The following is a 17,115-nucleotide window of genomic DNA, read 5'->3' on the forward strand; positions in this document are numbered from 1 at the left end:
CGTGTGAATGTTTAACCCGTTCCTGAGCAAAGCTTGTTACAAAGTTATGAAAAGCTGGAAGGTGCAAATTTCAAACTTCACCTAATGAATAATTTCAGTGCTTGTGAAGGAAACTGCACACGTGGCGTTTGCTCCGGGTCGGGCAGCTGTGTTTACATATGAATTTGTATGTATTTGTATTTGTTCAGCTCATGTCTTCCACCTTAAAGGTCTGTGAACCATGAGATCTAATGAGTGTCCTCCTAAAGGTCTGGCTAAGTGAAGCAGCAGGCGACGGCCTCTGATAAATACCAACCACAGACATGTCAATGCTGAGCCATCGGGCTCAACTTTGACCCTCGTCCTGTCTGATCGTCTCCCTGCGTCTCCATCAGCCTCTGTGGCACTAGTTCTGTTTTCTGACCCCCATTTTAAAGTCATAGCACCACAGCCACATTAGCCAATTAGCTCAATATCAGTGAGTGTAATGGACTTGTGGACACGACGCCCCTGTGGCGTCTGCTGCACTTTTACTCCACTCCATCACACAGTCCCATTGACTGAGGCACCTGCATGAGCAAACACTAAAGGTCGACGTTCTGGAACGCGTCCCGGGCCTTCAGCACAGGCCCAGTCTCTGCGTTTGGGGTTAATTCCAGTTCCAGATAACTATTCGACATAGATTTTCATATAAGACTTACTGCACTTCAATTGCTGCCATTTGTTTGGTAAAAGTGGGGCTGGAGCTTTCATGTCGCCACGGCAACGTCCTCCAGGGCATACGGCTTCTCAGACCAACACCAGAGCCTGACAAGATATTTCCATTAGCTGCTGCATTAGCATGGCCCCCACCTCTTTCTCCTGCATCTCCAGGAGTGACTTCCTGAGGAGACGGCACGTGGGACTTGCCCACACGTCTCCCTCACCTCCACCTCTCTCTCAGCGTGTCCTGGCTTTGCATCAGCCGCTGCCGTGTGAGGTCCTGGCCCGCCGCGCTCACGCACGTCCTCCTCGGAGCCGGGCCCTGTCCCCGGCCCCCAGGCCCCGGCCCTCGGCCTGCCCTTTGCAGGAGGCCGAGGGTGGAGCCCCTGCACGCGGGGCGGCAGGTGCTCCGCCGCCGACCTTCCACTTCATGGGACCGGCTTTGGTGACATTCGGATCAAACGCTCGGCTGCGCCGGCCCTTCCTCCTCCCACTGCCAAGCTGGATATAATGCCAGGCGTGTCGAATCGCTTTAGCGTCAAAATACCAACAGCCCCCCCTCTTCTAAGTCATCACCTCCCTGCCTCCCACATCCCAGACAGACTCTCTCTGCTTGTCCCCCGTAGAGGACAAGCAGAGAGAGATGATGTGTAGCTGTTGTTGTCCTTCAAATGCCCATCACTGAATCTACTGACAACATCCTGAAGAACATCCTGGACCAGACGGCGCTGAATCACCTGAGACAACTCACCATCTACTCTACAAACCATGTGGCTGAAGGCTTTGTTTTAGGTTCTCTGTTATGTTAGAAATTTAACCGACGGCCTTTGTCACAGCCATGTCTTTTTAGCAATCGTGATCATGTTCATCCATCACAACACATGTCGGTGTTTCTAATTATTTATTCCTGCCAGCAGTGGGACATTTTCCCAGCCGTTTGTTTGGACGCTTTAATGCCTGGGCTCTGCTGCTTCTTAAATGAGACACACATGCAGGTCTTTCATATCCCAATTGCTCAATGTTTATCTGCGGTCGGAGGAGGCCGGCGGCCCTCGACACTTAGTCAGCCTGGCGGATATAAACATGGCACTCAGGATCGGGCCGAGCCGTCAGCGGAGCTGGGATGACAATGCACACGCAGCTGCTTTAGTTTTCTGATGTTTAAAATACAGATTGTGATGTTTCTGTGATTGGGACTGAGCTGCGATGGAATCAGGGCTGAGGCATCTGGGTTAAGACGTACATAATCATTTATATTCATCACATTCCTTATTCTGCCCATATATTTCAGCGGAACCAAAAGTGCTTTGCTGTGATTAACATACTGTTCCATCTTAGGCAACATGGGGCCTGAAGAATGAGGACTTGCTTATTCATGTTTAATTGATGTTAATAAAAAATGCAGGCTTTTTTTCTTTTCTTCCTCTTTCCAGATGCAGAGTCTCTCACACACTCTACTGTAAACCTCACTCGAGGGGTCAGGATCAACTCCGGGGAGGCTAGTAATCTGCGCAAGAATGAAATTTCACCACATATGCAAAAACTGCCTCTGAGAGAATAAATTATCTAAAAATGAAGGATATTTTTTATTTTAAATAAAAAATTACTTTTGTGCTTGGAATAATAGTCCTCCCAGACTTTAAAGGGGTCGGGAACAATGGGTACATTTGTATTCTGCTTAAAAATTCATTAGCTGTGAAATTATGCGATACCCTTGATGATTTAAATTTAAATGTTGTTTCTTTTGCAGTAGCATGATTCAAATTTAAACTTGTAATAATGGCCTTTGAGGATCTGAACTCAGTTAAAAATTCAGGATTCAGCTCTTAATGTTCAACTCTATCGCCTGTAATTACGCTGTGGAGATGCGATGCCTACATGGAAGCTGGGGTGAAGCCTCGTTTCGTCGGACTCCGTTTCGCTGCTGCTGCTCCGGCCTCAGAGACCAGGACGGTGGGGTGGAGGGGTCACGTATGAGCATGTGGTGAATGCTCCGATGACAAACTGAGACGTCCAATAAAACCCTGCATATGTAGATATAAACACTGCTACATGCTGTAGTTCCTTCTCTCTCTTGAAGGTAAGTGACAAAAATGAACCTTTCAGCACTGAGAGTTTCTGGTTTAAAAGGGAAATGTGTACTGATTCCTTGGGAACCATCACAAATATATGTCTCTAAGAAGCTCTAAGAGCCAATTAAAAGAGCAGTTTTCAGTTATCGCGTTTACATGAGAGTTGAAACTGGGTTCTGGTGATCGAGGACGTTAAATAATCTACTACTTGGCGTCCAGTGGCCCCTCTGGCTCCTGACCGGGCAGGAAGCAGCAGTGACAGCGCTGATCCTGGTCAGCCAATTAGAGCGCGGGGAGCAGTGAAGTCGTTGAGGCTAACGAGCTCCCGCTCTGTGACCCTCCCGACCTCTGCAGGACCTCACCACAGAAAACGCGCTTTAGCTTCACGACAGCCCCAACCTCCCGCCTTAGCCTGCTTCTCCCCTCTTCCCTCAAGTCTCAAATCCCGCTGCGTGACCACAAGATCTGCAAACACACGCTGCCCCCATCCAGAGGCCCACCACATGGCCTTTTACCGCCGCGCTCAAACTGAGAGCACTACACACAGAACACAATGCGTGTGTACACAAAGCTGGAGCTGTGTCACTTGAATTTTCCCTGTCGTTTACTCTGGCCCAGTTCTGGGTGGCGGAGCAACGGAGCCTGTTTCCAAGAACCCTGAATAGTAAATGGGTTCCAAATTAATTGGCGGGATTGTGCTGCAGTGAGATAATTCTGAGGCGCTGCAATGAAGTGGGGCCGTCGTGAACCAAACGTCAGTGAAGAGCGATGAATCGCACCTGGTCTGATGTCAGCAGCTAGAAAGGACCGTCACCCCGCTGGCACATCCATCCAAGTGAGCCACAACTAAAGCTAAGAGAATCAGAAAAGAGGGGGAGCCAGGAGGAATCATGGACGTCCAACGCCCCCACCCCCGTTTTCTCTCCAGGCAAGAATTGGTCCTGTCATTTGGACCCTCCAAACACGGACCATATGTGAGTTCAACCCTGGCAATCAGACTGCATTGTGAAGCAGGCGGCTGAGTTCATCAGGAAAAAATTAGCCCGCCGCTCTGCAGGCCTCGCTCCCATTGGCCAGTCACGCGGCCCGCTCCGTTTGAGGGCACCCCAGACATTCCTGTGGATAATCTTTTCCATTCCTCTGCTCAGCTCAGTGAGGACAGACCAAATCACAGCACAAGGCCTGCATTGTGAGCGCCTTTTCAAAAAGCTCTGTTTCCAATGCGCTCTCTTCTACGCTTTCCCTCTCTCTCACCTCATGCACCACAATTCCCAAAAAAAGACAGTTTTCCCATCATGACTCACTTCTCTCATAAAAACACTGAACGATTGCTTTTTTGAAACCATCCTGCAGAAAAGTGAGCTCCCAAACATTACATTTCTCACGGTCCTTTTCCAGTAAGAGTTTGTTTTTGTAAAGTCCAAACAATGTAAAACCGCTGAAACCGGAGAGCGGCCGCATCGGCGCAGCCCGCGAGGACGGCTGCCCGGGTGAGGCTCTCAGGCTCCTTCCCAGAAGCCTCCCGCTCGCTCGCTCGCTGCTCCGCCTCATGCCTCCGAGGGCAGCTTGTCATTGTGGTCGTCGTTGGGCAGCTGGAACGCTCATATTGGAGGACAATCAAACGATCTGGGCCACTGGTGGATTTATAGTAACACATTCTATAATTACACCCATGATTATTACAGGATCTATAAAGTTGAGACTCCAGTGTGGCTGCGCAACCGCTGCTGTGACTTAACAGTTATTTACTGTTCGTGTCCTCTGTTCAACATACGGTAACATACTGAAACAGTAACATCCAGCTTTTCGATAACTTCCCTCCTCCTTCCTATTTGCCCCTGAGTCTGTTGTAGACATAATAATGTAATGTAACTTCTATCCTACCCTTAAAATAGCCACAACACCGGAGAAAGAAGAGAAGAAAAACCTTTGGCATACTTCAGCGACTACACTTCAAATCCAGATGCTCCTAATTGTTCAGGAAACATGTCCACACTTACAGCGGCTGTGACAGTAAAAAATGTTGCAATCAATCAAGATAACTCCGTAAAACACACAACGATGGGGGTGAGGCTGGTGGGAAGACGGTGCACCAGCAATCATGCTGCAACTTGTCCATGAAAAAGTATTTGCCTGTGAAAGACAGAGCAGCTCCCATCTTGACTGTAGACAGTAGAAATGAGGTTTTAAGACAAATAAAATATAGATTGAAAGATTTTAATGATTAGAATGTTTGAAACATTTAATCTTAGGGACAAAAAGCATAGAGCAGTAATTGATTTGCGCAGTGTGAATCTTTTGGATCATTTTTTGTAAACTTGACTCTGTTTAAAAACAGATTGGATGATTGATTGATTTTTATCAGTTTTCTTCAACACATGATAACGTTTTCTCATTTCACGCTTTGCTTTGCTTTCCTCCAGGGGAACACAGATACAGATACAGTTAAAAATGTTTCATGCCCTTTTAAAATATGTAAACTACTTTAATTGTCTTAGTTTGGAAAACAGATTTAAACATTTAATCACATTGATATGTGCCTTTCTAAAAAAAGTCCACTAATGCAGCTAGCAGCTCTTCGTGTTATTAAAATATTAATTAAACCAAGAGAAGCTGGAAGAAAACCTGATTAATTTGTGAAGCGCTGCAAAAAGGTGCAAAGCCACTAAACTCACTAATTCAAAGCACGTGGAAGCCAAAAGGAACCCTGCTTCTAATAAAGATATTTGAATTTTGGCAGATGAAAATGTTATTGGGAAGATATTTCATAATGATGCATATATTTGTTCCAAATCACATGGTTTTAGTTTGTCCACATACTGAGGATGTTCAAGGAGAGAAACTCTTCACAGCTGCTTTGGTGCAAGTGCTTATACATTTAGGTTACGTCTCCTGCCATACGGCCCTCTCACGCTCGAGCAGCTCGGCTGGGTCACGGATCCGCCACTAAAAGCCGAGCGGGATGGAGCTAGAAATGCATCAGCAACAGCCACATGTTCTGCAAAACTCTGTCCCTGTTCATTAGCCACAGACCACGCAGGTCAGTTCAGAGCACTCGCTGGTGTCAGACTGTGTTTGCTGTGAGGTGGTTAACATGTCTATCACTGGGGCTCCACATGATGAAAACCCTATTAATCACAGAATCTGACTGAAAACAGAAAGAACCAAACAGCTCAGAGGTGCCTTTCACTGGAGCCGGCGCTGGGCCCATGTTTGATTATTAAGCAGGCAAGGAATGATAATAAATAGCACGTCTGTGATTAAGTGATGTTGCTTTTTAACTTAAACCCACAGCATGAAAACCTAAAATTTACTATCTTAATTAAATCTAATAAACTACATAACTGCTCAAAAAACCTATTGGTCTTTGATGTCAAGATCAAATTAAATGAATTAAGCCACGTTCTGGAAGATGGGAGCGTCTCATTAGGTGCATCAGGTCAATAGAACATAAATAAATAACGTGCTGCTCATGACTAAATATCCTGTATATGTTTCTTTAACTGGCCACTGCCGATCCCACACGTTGACCTGAATGGCAGCGTTAGAGTGAGTGTGACGGTACCTGAGGACAGACGGCGCTGGTGGAGGGGGCACACGCCACTGAAACAGGAACACGCCTCGCCGGAGCGGCCTCGCTGCATGGGGGGCGCCAACGAGCACTGGGGCTTCAGGAACCCTGCCATGAAACACACCAACAAGCCACGGTGAATGAACAGTACGTTTCTCAGCAGCAGCAAAGAAAGGGGAAACACCCAAACGAGGACGCGGGTTTCAGAAGCGCTTTGTTTGGTGCCGTGAGGAAAAGAACAAACCAAATATCTTACAGCAGCATCAGACACAGCCAACGTTTCTTGTCCTCGCTCCAACCCACACCCTGGTGGCTCAAACCACCTCACTGCTTGGTTATAAACCAGCGCATACGACCTGACTGGAGGCACAGCGTTGAGGCACGGGACCGAGGTCAGCTTCTCCATGTGGCCAAAATACCGGCTCAGCCGTCAGAGCCCCGAGGAGAAGGACCGAGTCATCCTACTGTCTCCCTCTGGGGTCGAAAAGGTTGTTTTTAATGGGGAAGTCATTATCTGGCACAATGCAGCAACTGAGATGGGCCGGACCCCCTGTGAGTGAATGCTCACTGGTGACTGGCATCATAGTGGAAAAAAAGGATGAGCAACAAATAAACCTATGGCCCAAAGCATTTACAACTGGAGAGAATGTAAGAAGGAATGGTGGATGACCTACAGTAGAGGAGAGGTCTATCCACGCTGAGCTTGGAAGCACAAGACAAAGAAGCCAAACCATAAAGCAGCATTTTACTTAGTGACGGATTCAGCAGCCTCTGAGTCCCCACTGTCAGCGGACGACTCGCTTTATTGACGGAGCAACTCATGCAGAGCTCATTGGCATCTTGAGGCCTCTACAGATGCAAACCTTATTCATTCCACATGAGGACCTTCAGATTTCGACCAAACATGAGCAGCAACAGGCTGGAAGCACGCACGCACGCACGCACGCACGCACGCACGCACACACGCACACACGCACACACACACATACACACATACACACACACACACGCTGCCCTCTTACTGTGATCTTTTGAGTAAAGCACCTTCACTTCCACCATGAAAACCATGTGACATTTAAAAGAGGCAAAGACATATTGCATTATTTCCCCATCATAAGCTGGTGGGGGAAAACGATACTTGATGCATTCATCAACCTTTTATTAGTATCATGGACTCAGCACGGACTGTCTCATTAAACTAGAAGTAAACTAATTTATCTTCAGACACAATCTAATTGTTTTTGTCTATTGTTGTTATCACATGACAGATAAAGTCAACAGCAATCACTTAAACCCTGTTGGCTGCTTTCATTAGGAGTGAAGCCATGTTTAAAGGGCAATAATGAGACAAAATGGTTATTTATGACTCTGATTTTCCATAATCACAGCTTAAGACCTGGCTGGACACGAGTCATATGTCTGTATGTGATTAAAAACTAATGATATTTGAATGGGACTACAGTTAAAACCGTGTCAGTATGATTTACTAACACATTAGATTTCTTCCTGTCATTTTCCTATTATATGATATCACAAACATGGTGATGGTATGGTTTGATACTGTGTCACACACTGGTCTACCTATAGCTTATAATATACAGACTAAACAGAGACGCCATTCAAAGGTCAAATAAAAAACTAAAGAAAATCTTGCTACTAATTTACTCGTTCTAAAGGATCATGAAACTTTGTCTTTGAACAAAGGGGTTAAAGGGCAGACAATGACATATGGAACAGAGCTCTGAGCCATGTCACTGAACATTAGAGCATTAGCATATAAGACCGGCTCCCAGTCAAGCTGCACTTTTCCAGCATCAGTAGTAAACTAAGCAGACAGCAGCTCCCCTCAGTGAGGAGCTCAGCACTGCAGCCCAGCGCTGGAATGACGTTCCCACGGGACCGAGTCACGCTGAAGAATGGGGGGTTCAAACTGCTGGAATTTCACCTGAACTGGAAAACAAAGCTAGAAACTGGAACTAATTACTCTGAACTTGATCTCGTATATCAAAAAAAGAAAACGGGGACATTGGAGCCATTGAGATATTACATGTAAAAGAAGGAACAAATTCTTAAACAATCTGTAACTTGAACATTCATTCAAAAACAAAGTTGCTGCGTGGTTTCATTTTCTTGTTGGCGTATAAACCCATGTCAATCAAGGGCTTTGCTCTTCAGGCCTTGAAGAAAATGATGAAAGTGTAGCTTGAACATGTATGTGCAGGTTAAAGATCTGCTGTCATGAGCGGTGAGGTTGGTGCACGTCCCGTCATTAAATCATCCCATCGCGCTGCTTCGCTACGTCTCGGCTGGTGAGCTGTGGCAGGACCTTGATTACAGCGATGTTTGATCTCGCTCTTCACTCCTAAGTGAAGACGATCTCACTGGCTTTAATAACTACATGATCCAGTCTTCGGGGTAAAGGCTCGAACCTTCCCCCCACTAGCAGCCAATCAGCATTATCCTTACTGCCATCATGGGGATCGGAGCCATGTAAACACGGCAGCTTTCTCATTAAAGATCGGCTGCTAATGAAATCACATGCAGCATTTACGACCTTGTGCTAATGAAGGCGAGCCTGGCAGATGTTCCACTAATGAATGGATACTGAAATAAGGCCAATAAAGGAAAGTCCTAATGACAAGGTTCTAATGAAACAAATATATGTAAACTTGCTCGTAGAGGAAAATGAATTCATAGAGCAAAACTGATGAACGTCCGTTACCAGACAATTCCTACAGGTACAAAAGTGAAAGCGCTGCCTGATGTTGCAGGATCCCACCAACTCAGACCTTGTGATTGGATACGTCGGAGCGTTTATGAGAGTTTAAGGGATTGCAGCAGAGCTGTGTTAAAGCTTAACGACACTTCGTGTCCTGTGTTGCCAGGGTGATCCAAGCCCAAGGTCAAAGTTCACTGGGCCTTCAATGCGTCTCCAAGGTGCAATAAAAATAGTCTTTAGCACATGGGACTCCAGGGATAAGGTCCTGATGCAGACGCAAAGACGTACCAGCGTAGCAGCCATCCATCGCCAGTTAGCACAGTGAATGGCGTTCACCTTCAGAGCTACACTTCAAAGATCCACAGAAAACCTGCGTAAGCAGAACAAGCTGTACTCCCCCCCTGTCCTCCACCCGAGCTTCTAAACACAAGTGTCTTCATTCAACATGCCCTTGAGATATCTATTTTACTAGATGTTCTGTGTCCTCAGATTGCTATTAAGTAGAACTAAACATTTTTCATATGGCTGACCACAGGAGGGATTTACTGTACTTAAAGCATGTACTCAGCTGCCAATTTAGCCAGTTTAACATTTCAGGTCACCAATTACTGAAATTATGAGGCTGATTTAAAGAAATGTTCTGCGTCTAGCTTCTTTTGATGGATTGGACTTTGGATGAAACTAAACAAGCAGTTGGAGACGTTCGTTGATCAGTTTATCTCCAGTCTATCTGCCAAATGAACTGCACCATTTCAGCGTCACACGCTCCTTGTGAGGAGCAAAAAGAGGCACTGTTTAATGAGAAAAAGCCACTACAACATGCGTCTCAACTCTTATCACTCAACCAGAGAGAGGTTCATGTAGAAATACCGTGGAAGCAAAACACACCATATTTTAATGGTTACACGCTCATGTGAGTATCTACTTGTTTGACTTTTGGTTTAGAGTCCACCTTAAGTCCGATGTCATTACTGAAGCCCAAACTCTGAGATCAGTTAACTTTTGTTTTGAAAGGTATTAGTCCTGCCGCATATTACACATGTTACCCGTTACAGCACAACAGGCTTCCCCCTAAAATCAAACCTACATTAGCCTTAAGGCTTATTTTAAGTCCTAATGAAAGGTTAGACACAGATACCCAATAAAGTCCTTGGCTGGAAGACATAATTCTCAGGCTCAGCCACAACAAACCAAATCAGTGGCAGGAAGAACAACAAGAACGTCTTTTGACTGAACAAGCAGGACTTTGACGACGTGAGCGGGTCTCACTTAACTGGAAAAGCAGTGACTTCAATCTGCAACTTGTATTTGTTTCTCGGGTTTTGAGTCACAGTGCCAACCACTGTTGAGGTCTGGTAATAAAACGTTAACTGGACAGCTTTACTGAATGACTTATTACGCGACTGGGCCTCACAAGAACCAGACTGAGGTGCTTTTGAAATGAACAGAGGCACCTTTCTATAACGGCTCAAAAAAAGCATGCCTTCCTACATTGTCTGAAATCGGGTCTGCACTTTCGCACAGTTTCAGAAGAACGAAAGTGGCAGTTGCCTCGGTGTGGCATTCATTCTGTGAGGCATATGTAGAAAACAGAACTGACAAAGATCTCTGATCTATGAAACCATAACTTGGGGACTTGTATTGCGCAACTGGTGTATAAACCACAGGCTTTTATTGCAAAGTTCAAACTATTTTTAACTAAAACCTAAAGATAGAATGATGACTTGGATAAACTTGAAAGCGTTTTACGTTTACTACGTTTTAATTGGATTGACAATTGATGCACATGCGTAGAGACCTCCTGGTTCCCAGCGCTCGGAGCGTCATTGCTAACGCAGGACCTGTTCTCTGCCCGTCGCCACCACGGTTATGACTCCGAGCCAGACGATTCTGACACTTTGTAAATGAACACACGTTTGGAGACGAGTCAAGAGTGTGGTTGTGGTTGTGGCAACGTCTGCCGCTGACACAGCTCCTCCCACAGGCCTCCTTCCAATTCTGTTCCAATTTCGGGTGTGAATATCCAACCTCACCACCTACACAAGCGGCTCAACCGCTTGTGTAGAATCATTTGGTCTCAAATCCATTTAAGACACACTCAGTGTTATGCCAAAACAAATCCCAGCTTCCGCATCAACACAACACCTGCAACGGCTGCACATGTGAGTCACTGTTAAAGTATTGCAGGACAATTCAACACTACCTGGCAGAAGGATGTAAACCGGCTGTGGCTCCGTTTTACCACCGCTTTCCACTGTTGCATAAAACACAGCACAAGGTTAAGCTTAGATGACACCAAAGCAGCACTTCCTTCTAATTTATAATAGCTATTTGTCTCACTTGCTGTGACGTGATGAAGCCAAAGTTAGGCCGCTGGTGAGCAGCCTCAGACAGACGGGGGGTGGGGGGAGGAAGAGAAACTAAGAGAGTGTGCTAAATTAGGTTAGAGGGGAAGACAAGAAGGGGCCAGTTCAAAGAGTGCTTGTGCATGTCAGAACCTTTCTGCAGGGCAAATAGGGGAACAAGGGCCTCACAGCAGCCCAGCATTCAGAACAGCTCCTTGGGCAAACGGCTCTAATCAAATTTGTGTGATTGGACTCTGCGAGGGTAAAAGAGGCTCCTTTCACCCGGGAATGGACACAAGGAAGCATTTAAACGTCTACTATCCCTCTGCTGATCTTTACAGTAGCTGTTCACATGACGGACTATCTGCCCGCACCCACAGCCCTTGGCACGACACACACTGGCCCTTTTCTTGGCTATGAAATACAACCATCAGAGATAAAACCTTGTTTTATGCGCATCCTCTAATAGTCGACTGGTGGAAATTCCTCTAACATTTTGCAGGATCTCCACTCCATTAATCTAGCATCAGAACTGCTATAATTAACTTTGATTAACTGCTGCAATTGGATACAGTTCTGGCCTCAGATCATGTCCTCAATTTTCCATGATTATAGCTGACGTTTTGGCGTGATCAAAGACAACCACCTCCAGCAATTACATGTTAGAATAATGCTAGGCGTCGAGGGTTTGGCCATAAATCTTGTGTGGAGAAGAATCTGATGAATTGACAGCAGCGAAGCAGCCCTGCGGCAGGAGGTGAGTTGTGGTGCAGGCAGTGCCCTGTGCCCCACTCGCTGACTGTCTGACTCCTGTAGCACTTCCGGGGGCACGCTTCCTGTTCCCACCTCTGCAGAAGCAGGTCTCAAATGAACCTCCTCCTGCCACCACCACCTATACACCTTAACACTGAAGAGTACTGAGGATGTAAACATGCTACACCCAAGGACACAACAGAAGGAAGGCTGCCACCCACGTCCTCTGTTCTTGTCTGACGAACAATATGTTCCAGAACTCTGACCCAGATTCAACAATCAGGAATGTTAAAATCATGACCTGCATTAACATTTGCTCATTGTGTCTCTGTCGGCATAAATCTGTACACAAAACCTGGTGTCTTTTTAAATCTTCTAAAATGATTAATAGACAATTATTTCTGAATGAACAACCGATACTGCGTGCATGTGTGAGCCTCTTTCACAAACATATAAATATGAAGTGATGCATAATTCAAAAGCTGCAACAAAAACATCTGGACTCACAGCTGCTCTCCACGGGCGTGCGCTGAAAAGCAGAGCGACTATAAAACGCTAAAAATCATAATACAGTAAAATAAGAGTTACACAAGATGGACCCTTTCACAGGACAGTTGTAAAAACAAGCATTAAGTGCGCTCTTTGGCTAAAACGCTTCTTTAGGTTGGAGTCGTTAAATATGTGGAATGAGAGATTTGAAAAGCAGCAACGCTGATTCCAATCTGTTGACTGTAAAACCCGATCCCCGAAGTGAGCGATCGCAGAGGGGGAAACACTGGAACACAGCTGCCCAGGAAACGAACAGCGAACTGGTTGCAAAGTGCACACCTCCACTTCAGAGTCACTAAAGGACACGGAGCCGACTGGAGACGTGGACGCGAGCACAGCACTTAGAGAGCACAGCAACGTAATGAATTGAGACGCAAGGCTGATTCAAGCATCAACATTTGGAGGCTCACATTGACTGCGCAGCTTAAGAGCAAGCTTTTCACTTCACTTTATGGAACTCGAGCTCCAAAAGAACCATTTGTGCAGAAAATTCAGCAAGGCGAGGTGTTATTTCTACTTATGTAATGCTGAGCGGAGAACATATTTTGTTCTTCGGTGGGAGCATTTATCTCCACATGTGTCACAAAGTGAAGCAGGAAAACACAGTTCAGTCTGTCCAAAAACATGCTGCTTAAAAAACTTAACTTGGAGGTAGTTCTGGAAAAACAAAGGTCTGATAAATCTTCAGGTCTTTAGCAAAGACTCAGGAAGCTTCAGGGACATTCTGGCCAAAGATCCCGTCTTGCACTTTGGCTCCTTCTGCGTGCTACATAGAAAATGATGCAATTCTGTCAGGAGCTGGACTTCACTGAACATTTAATGGCAGCAGTAAAATAATGACTTTAAATTGGCCAATCCTGCAAATGGGTTTATAACAAAAGGCTTTATGAGCATTACCTTAATACGACTCTAGAAAGCTGTTATACGACAATGATTACACAACGTCTGATAATAATGTCATTAATATACAGTAGAACTGCTGGGTGTAATGTGATTTGAGCTAAACGTAGTCCCGTAGTTACATTTACAAAAGAAAGAAATAAAAACGAAAGTCATCAGTCAAAGACTGTAAATTATTCAAAACTCTGACGCTTCATTCTGCAAAGCTCTGACAATAATAAACCAAAATACAAATACTGAGTAAGAAAATGTGTGGGATGATGAACGGTCAGTGGGCGAGGGAGACAGCTGAGGCTTGTTATGGGTTACAGTATTATTCCAAAGCCTCAGTGATCTCTAGTGCACTTCAGGAATGGATACATGCCGCGCATTCCAAGAGGCGACCAAATCGTTCCACTTGAGGCTGTGCCAAGCAAGTTGCAGCTGCTCGTACAAGACTTCCACCTACAGTAGGTCTGCAGGCATTTATTCATTCCTCGGTCTATTACTGTGTTGTCTAACCCAAATATTAGAATTTGCGAAGCACAAACAGAGCATTTACACTCATTCCCTCATTAGCATAGTGAAAATCCTCATTTATGTGGCTCCTCTGATGTTTGTTTTTGAATGGAAGTCTAACAGTCATAGAGAATCCGTAGAACGCGTCTGACTCATCAGTGCTCAGACTCTGAATACGCATCATGCAGACTGACTGGACCGGATGCTTCCACAAAAGGTGCGTGCGATGCTTTGAAATGTAACATCCAACACGTGGCCGCCGTCCATTTGCTCAAGCTAGTTTTCACAGTATCACAATGCACGCTGCTAAGCTTCTTATCGCTTTGGTACTGAAATACAATCTGCTCATTAGAAAGATGAACAGCACTCGTCTCTATTTGCATTAGTGTTCTAACGATTCATATCACTGACTCTAACGTGGTAAGACTCACATTTACGTTACTGTGCACCTCAGGTTTCACAAACACCAACGCATCAGTGAACAGACTGGAAAAAAAAACTGTTAGACATTGATTCATTACTGAAACAGAAATGATTCTGCATATGGTCTCGTGTACAAGAATCTTAAAAAGGACGACATGACTCCTAACTTGTGTAATAACCAATACCGTGCTTTCACAATGGCAATCATTCTGCAGCTTTCCTCATATGACACACGTCGTCTTTCTAAAACAGGCTTGTATTGAGTACATAATCAAGGACAGAGTCATTCAGAGACACTCAGTTATTAACACGTCAAATCCTTGGATCCGCCATGAAAGGGAAGAGAAACCAAGACAGCAGCCAGGATGGGAGGCGAACAAAGAGGGGAAGGACTGAGGGGGAGAAAGGAGAGAAAGACGGATGGAAGGAGAACAGAGAAGCATTGCTTACAGACTGTGGGACAAAGCAAGACTGACAAAGAGAATGAAAGGCAGGAAAAAAGGAGAGAGGCAGGCAGAGGGAGGCTGGAAACTAGGTCAAGTCACATGACTGGGATCGACTGCAGGCAGGATTAAATATCCTACAGCATGTGGTCATTTACACAACAAATGTAGATTTCATTTTATAAATTATTTCTGTTCCACGGGGGACGGGGCTCGGCGCGGAGCATGTGATGCTACACACTATTCTGGGTGGAAGCGAGTTCTTTCAGCGAGGACAAAAACAGAGCGTTAAAGACTGGAGCGAGTCGTTCCCTCCGAGACAGGAAACAAAGCGAGAGCCCGCGATCGCATGAAAATGATCCTAACAGGCGGCTCCAGCGTGAGACGGCTCCATTGTGACAGGCTTATGGCCATAACATACACTGTCCATTATCCTAGGTAATTGCCAAGGACAGGGAAACGTTAAAAGAAGTGTCACTTGTTCAAAGTTCTCAGACAGTGACGGCGGAAGCGTGCCTGGCACAAAAACATGGATATGTAGTTCCACCGCGGCAGAAAAGGCCAAAGAAGAAGATTTTACTCTCAGACTGAAGCAGTTTGAGAATTGATTTTGAAAAATACAAAAAGAAACATAAGAAAATATGTAAAAACCTTTTTTTTCAGTTAACGATCATCTACAACACTGATATAAAAATGAATGTTTAAACTTAACTTTGTAGGATCATTGAATGAACAGACTGATTTTAACTCAAACACAGTCTCACTGTGACTCAAAGTAACAAAACTATGACCAACACATCACTGCACCACAAGGGTGATGTGTCGCGAGATGCAAAATGCTGCCGCCCACCCCATCTCACCCCCATTCACACACACACCCACACCCCCACCCACACCGCTCCATCCAGAGAGGAAACTGTAGCTGCCAATCAAGCAGAGGACGACCAGCTGAGCTGCTCATAAGCTCCGTCAATCCCCTGGAGCTCAGTCTGTGGAGCAGCAATCATTCATTCACATGTGTGGTCAGCGGAGACAGAGGGACGCGCGCGTGCGTGTGTGTGTGTGTGTGTGTGTGTGTGTGTGTGTGTGTGTGTGTGTGTGTGTGTGTGTGTGTGTGTGTGTGTGTGTGTGTGTGTGTGTGTGTGGCTGACCACTAACATCAATAAGTGAACCCTAACTGGCCACCACCCACCCACCACCGGATCTCAGCCAGCCAACGTGACGTAATGCTACGGTCGACACACACCAACACTCGGGCTCTTCTCTTCCACCAGTTTGCTCGTCTGAGCTGCTGGGTTTTCAAAATGCACATAAACATGGGAAAAATCAGCGAAGAAGAGCCTATAGACATAAATCCTGTGGACGTTGATGATGATTCCACTGGATGTTGCGTTAGTTTGTTATGAATGATTTGAGAAATGATACTCAAACATTAGTTTAAACAATCAAAGACATATTAATATAAAATAATGAATTATTTTGTGTATCTGGATCAATGTATCCTAGATAAGAGTAAGAAGTAAGAAGTAAGTAAGAGTAAGAGTGCTTTCAAATAAAAACCTGAAGTTCAGCAATAAAAAGGAGATTATTCTGCTACTGTAGCGAGGCGTAGGTCAGAGGAGGCATCGTTCCAGGGTCGGCAGCGCACTCCTTCCATGGAAATGCCACGGATGACATCACTACACGTCTACCTGCAGACGCTGCGGGACGCAGCGAGCCAGTCGAGCAGAAAGCTGCTCCAAAAATATTAAATATGCCTTCCAGGGTAAAAAGTCTTATCTCAAATAGCAATTACTGACCCTGGGAGACAGACCGTCACATCGGTTTAGTGCTGAGCAGTGGCACAGTCTCTCAGAGTCCTGTCCAAACAGAAACACACATCTGGAGCGGGGCCGAGCGGTGGACGGGCCGGAGCCACTTCGCCCTGTACTGTCAGAGAGAAGCGTGTGCCTGGAACCCGAGAAACGGGAGAAACGTGAAAATAAAGGCAGCTCGTAAGAGATGATGGAGCAGCACCACATAAAGCAGAGTCGGGGCATGTTTGATGTCGTTTCCCTGGTTTCTCGTTAGGTTTGGGCCCTTTTCCCGCTCCACCTGCTCAGACACCTCCTGCCTCTGATCGCTGCCCCGCTCGGGCCCCGGCGCCGCGGCTCTCGAGGGC

At 45.7% G+C, this 17,115-nt stretch overlaps 1 protein-coding gene across 2 annotated transcripts in view; it reads right to left on the bottom strand.

Annotated features, from left to right (window-relative positions):
• Positions 1 to 17,115, bottom strand: part of rxraa (retinoid X receptor, alpha a) — a 70,661-nt gene that overhangs the window by 43,913 nt on the left and 9,633 nt on the right. For both annotated transcript variants that reach the window (XM_029168892.3, XM_029168895.3), the window contains exon 2: positions 6,319 to 6,432. In XM_029168892.3, the coding sequence (XP_029024725.1) occupies positions 6,319 to 6,432 (114 nt within the window). The remainder of the gene's footprint in view (positions 1 to 6,318; positions 6,433 to 17,115) is intronic.

This window comes from Betta splendens, chromosome 12 (assembly GCF_900634795.4).
Source record: "Betta splendens chromosome 12, fBetSpl5.4, whole genome shotgun sequence".
Lineage (NCBI taxonomy): Eukaryota > Metazoa > Chordata > Actinopteri > Anabantiformes > Osphronemidae > Betta > Betta splendens.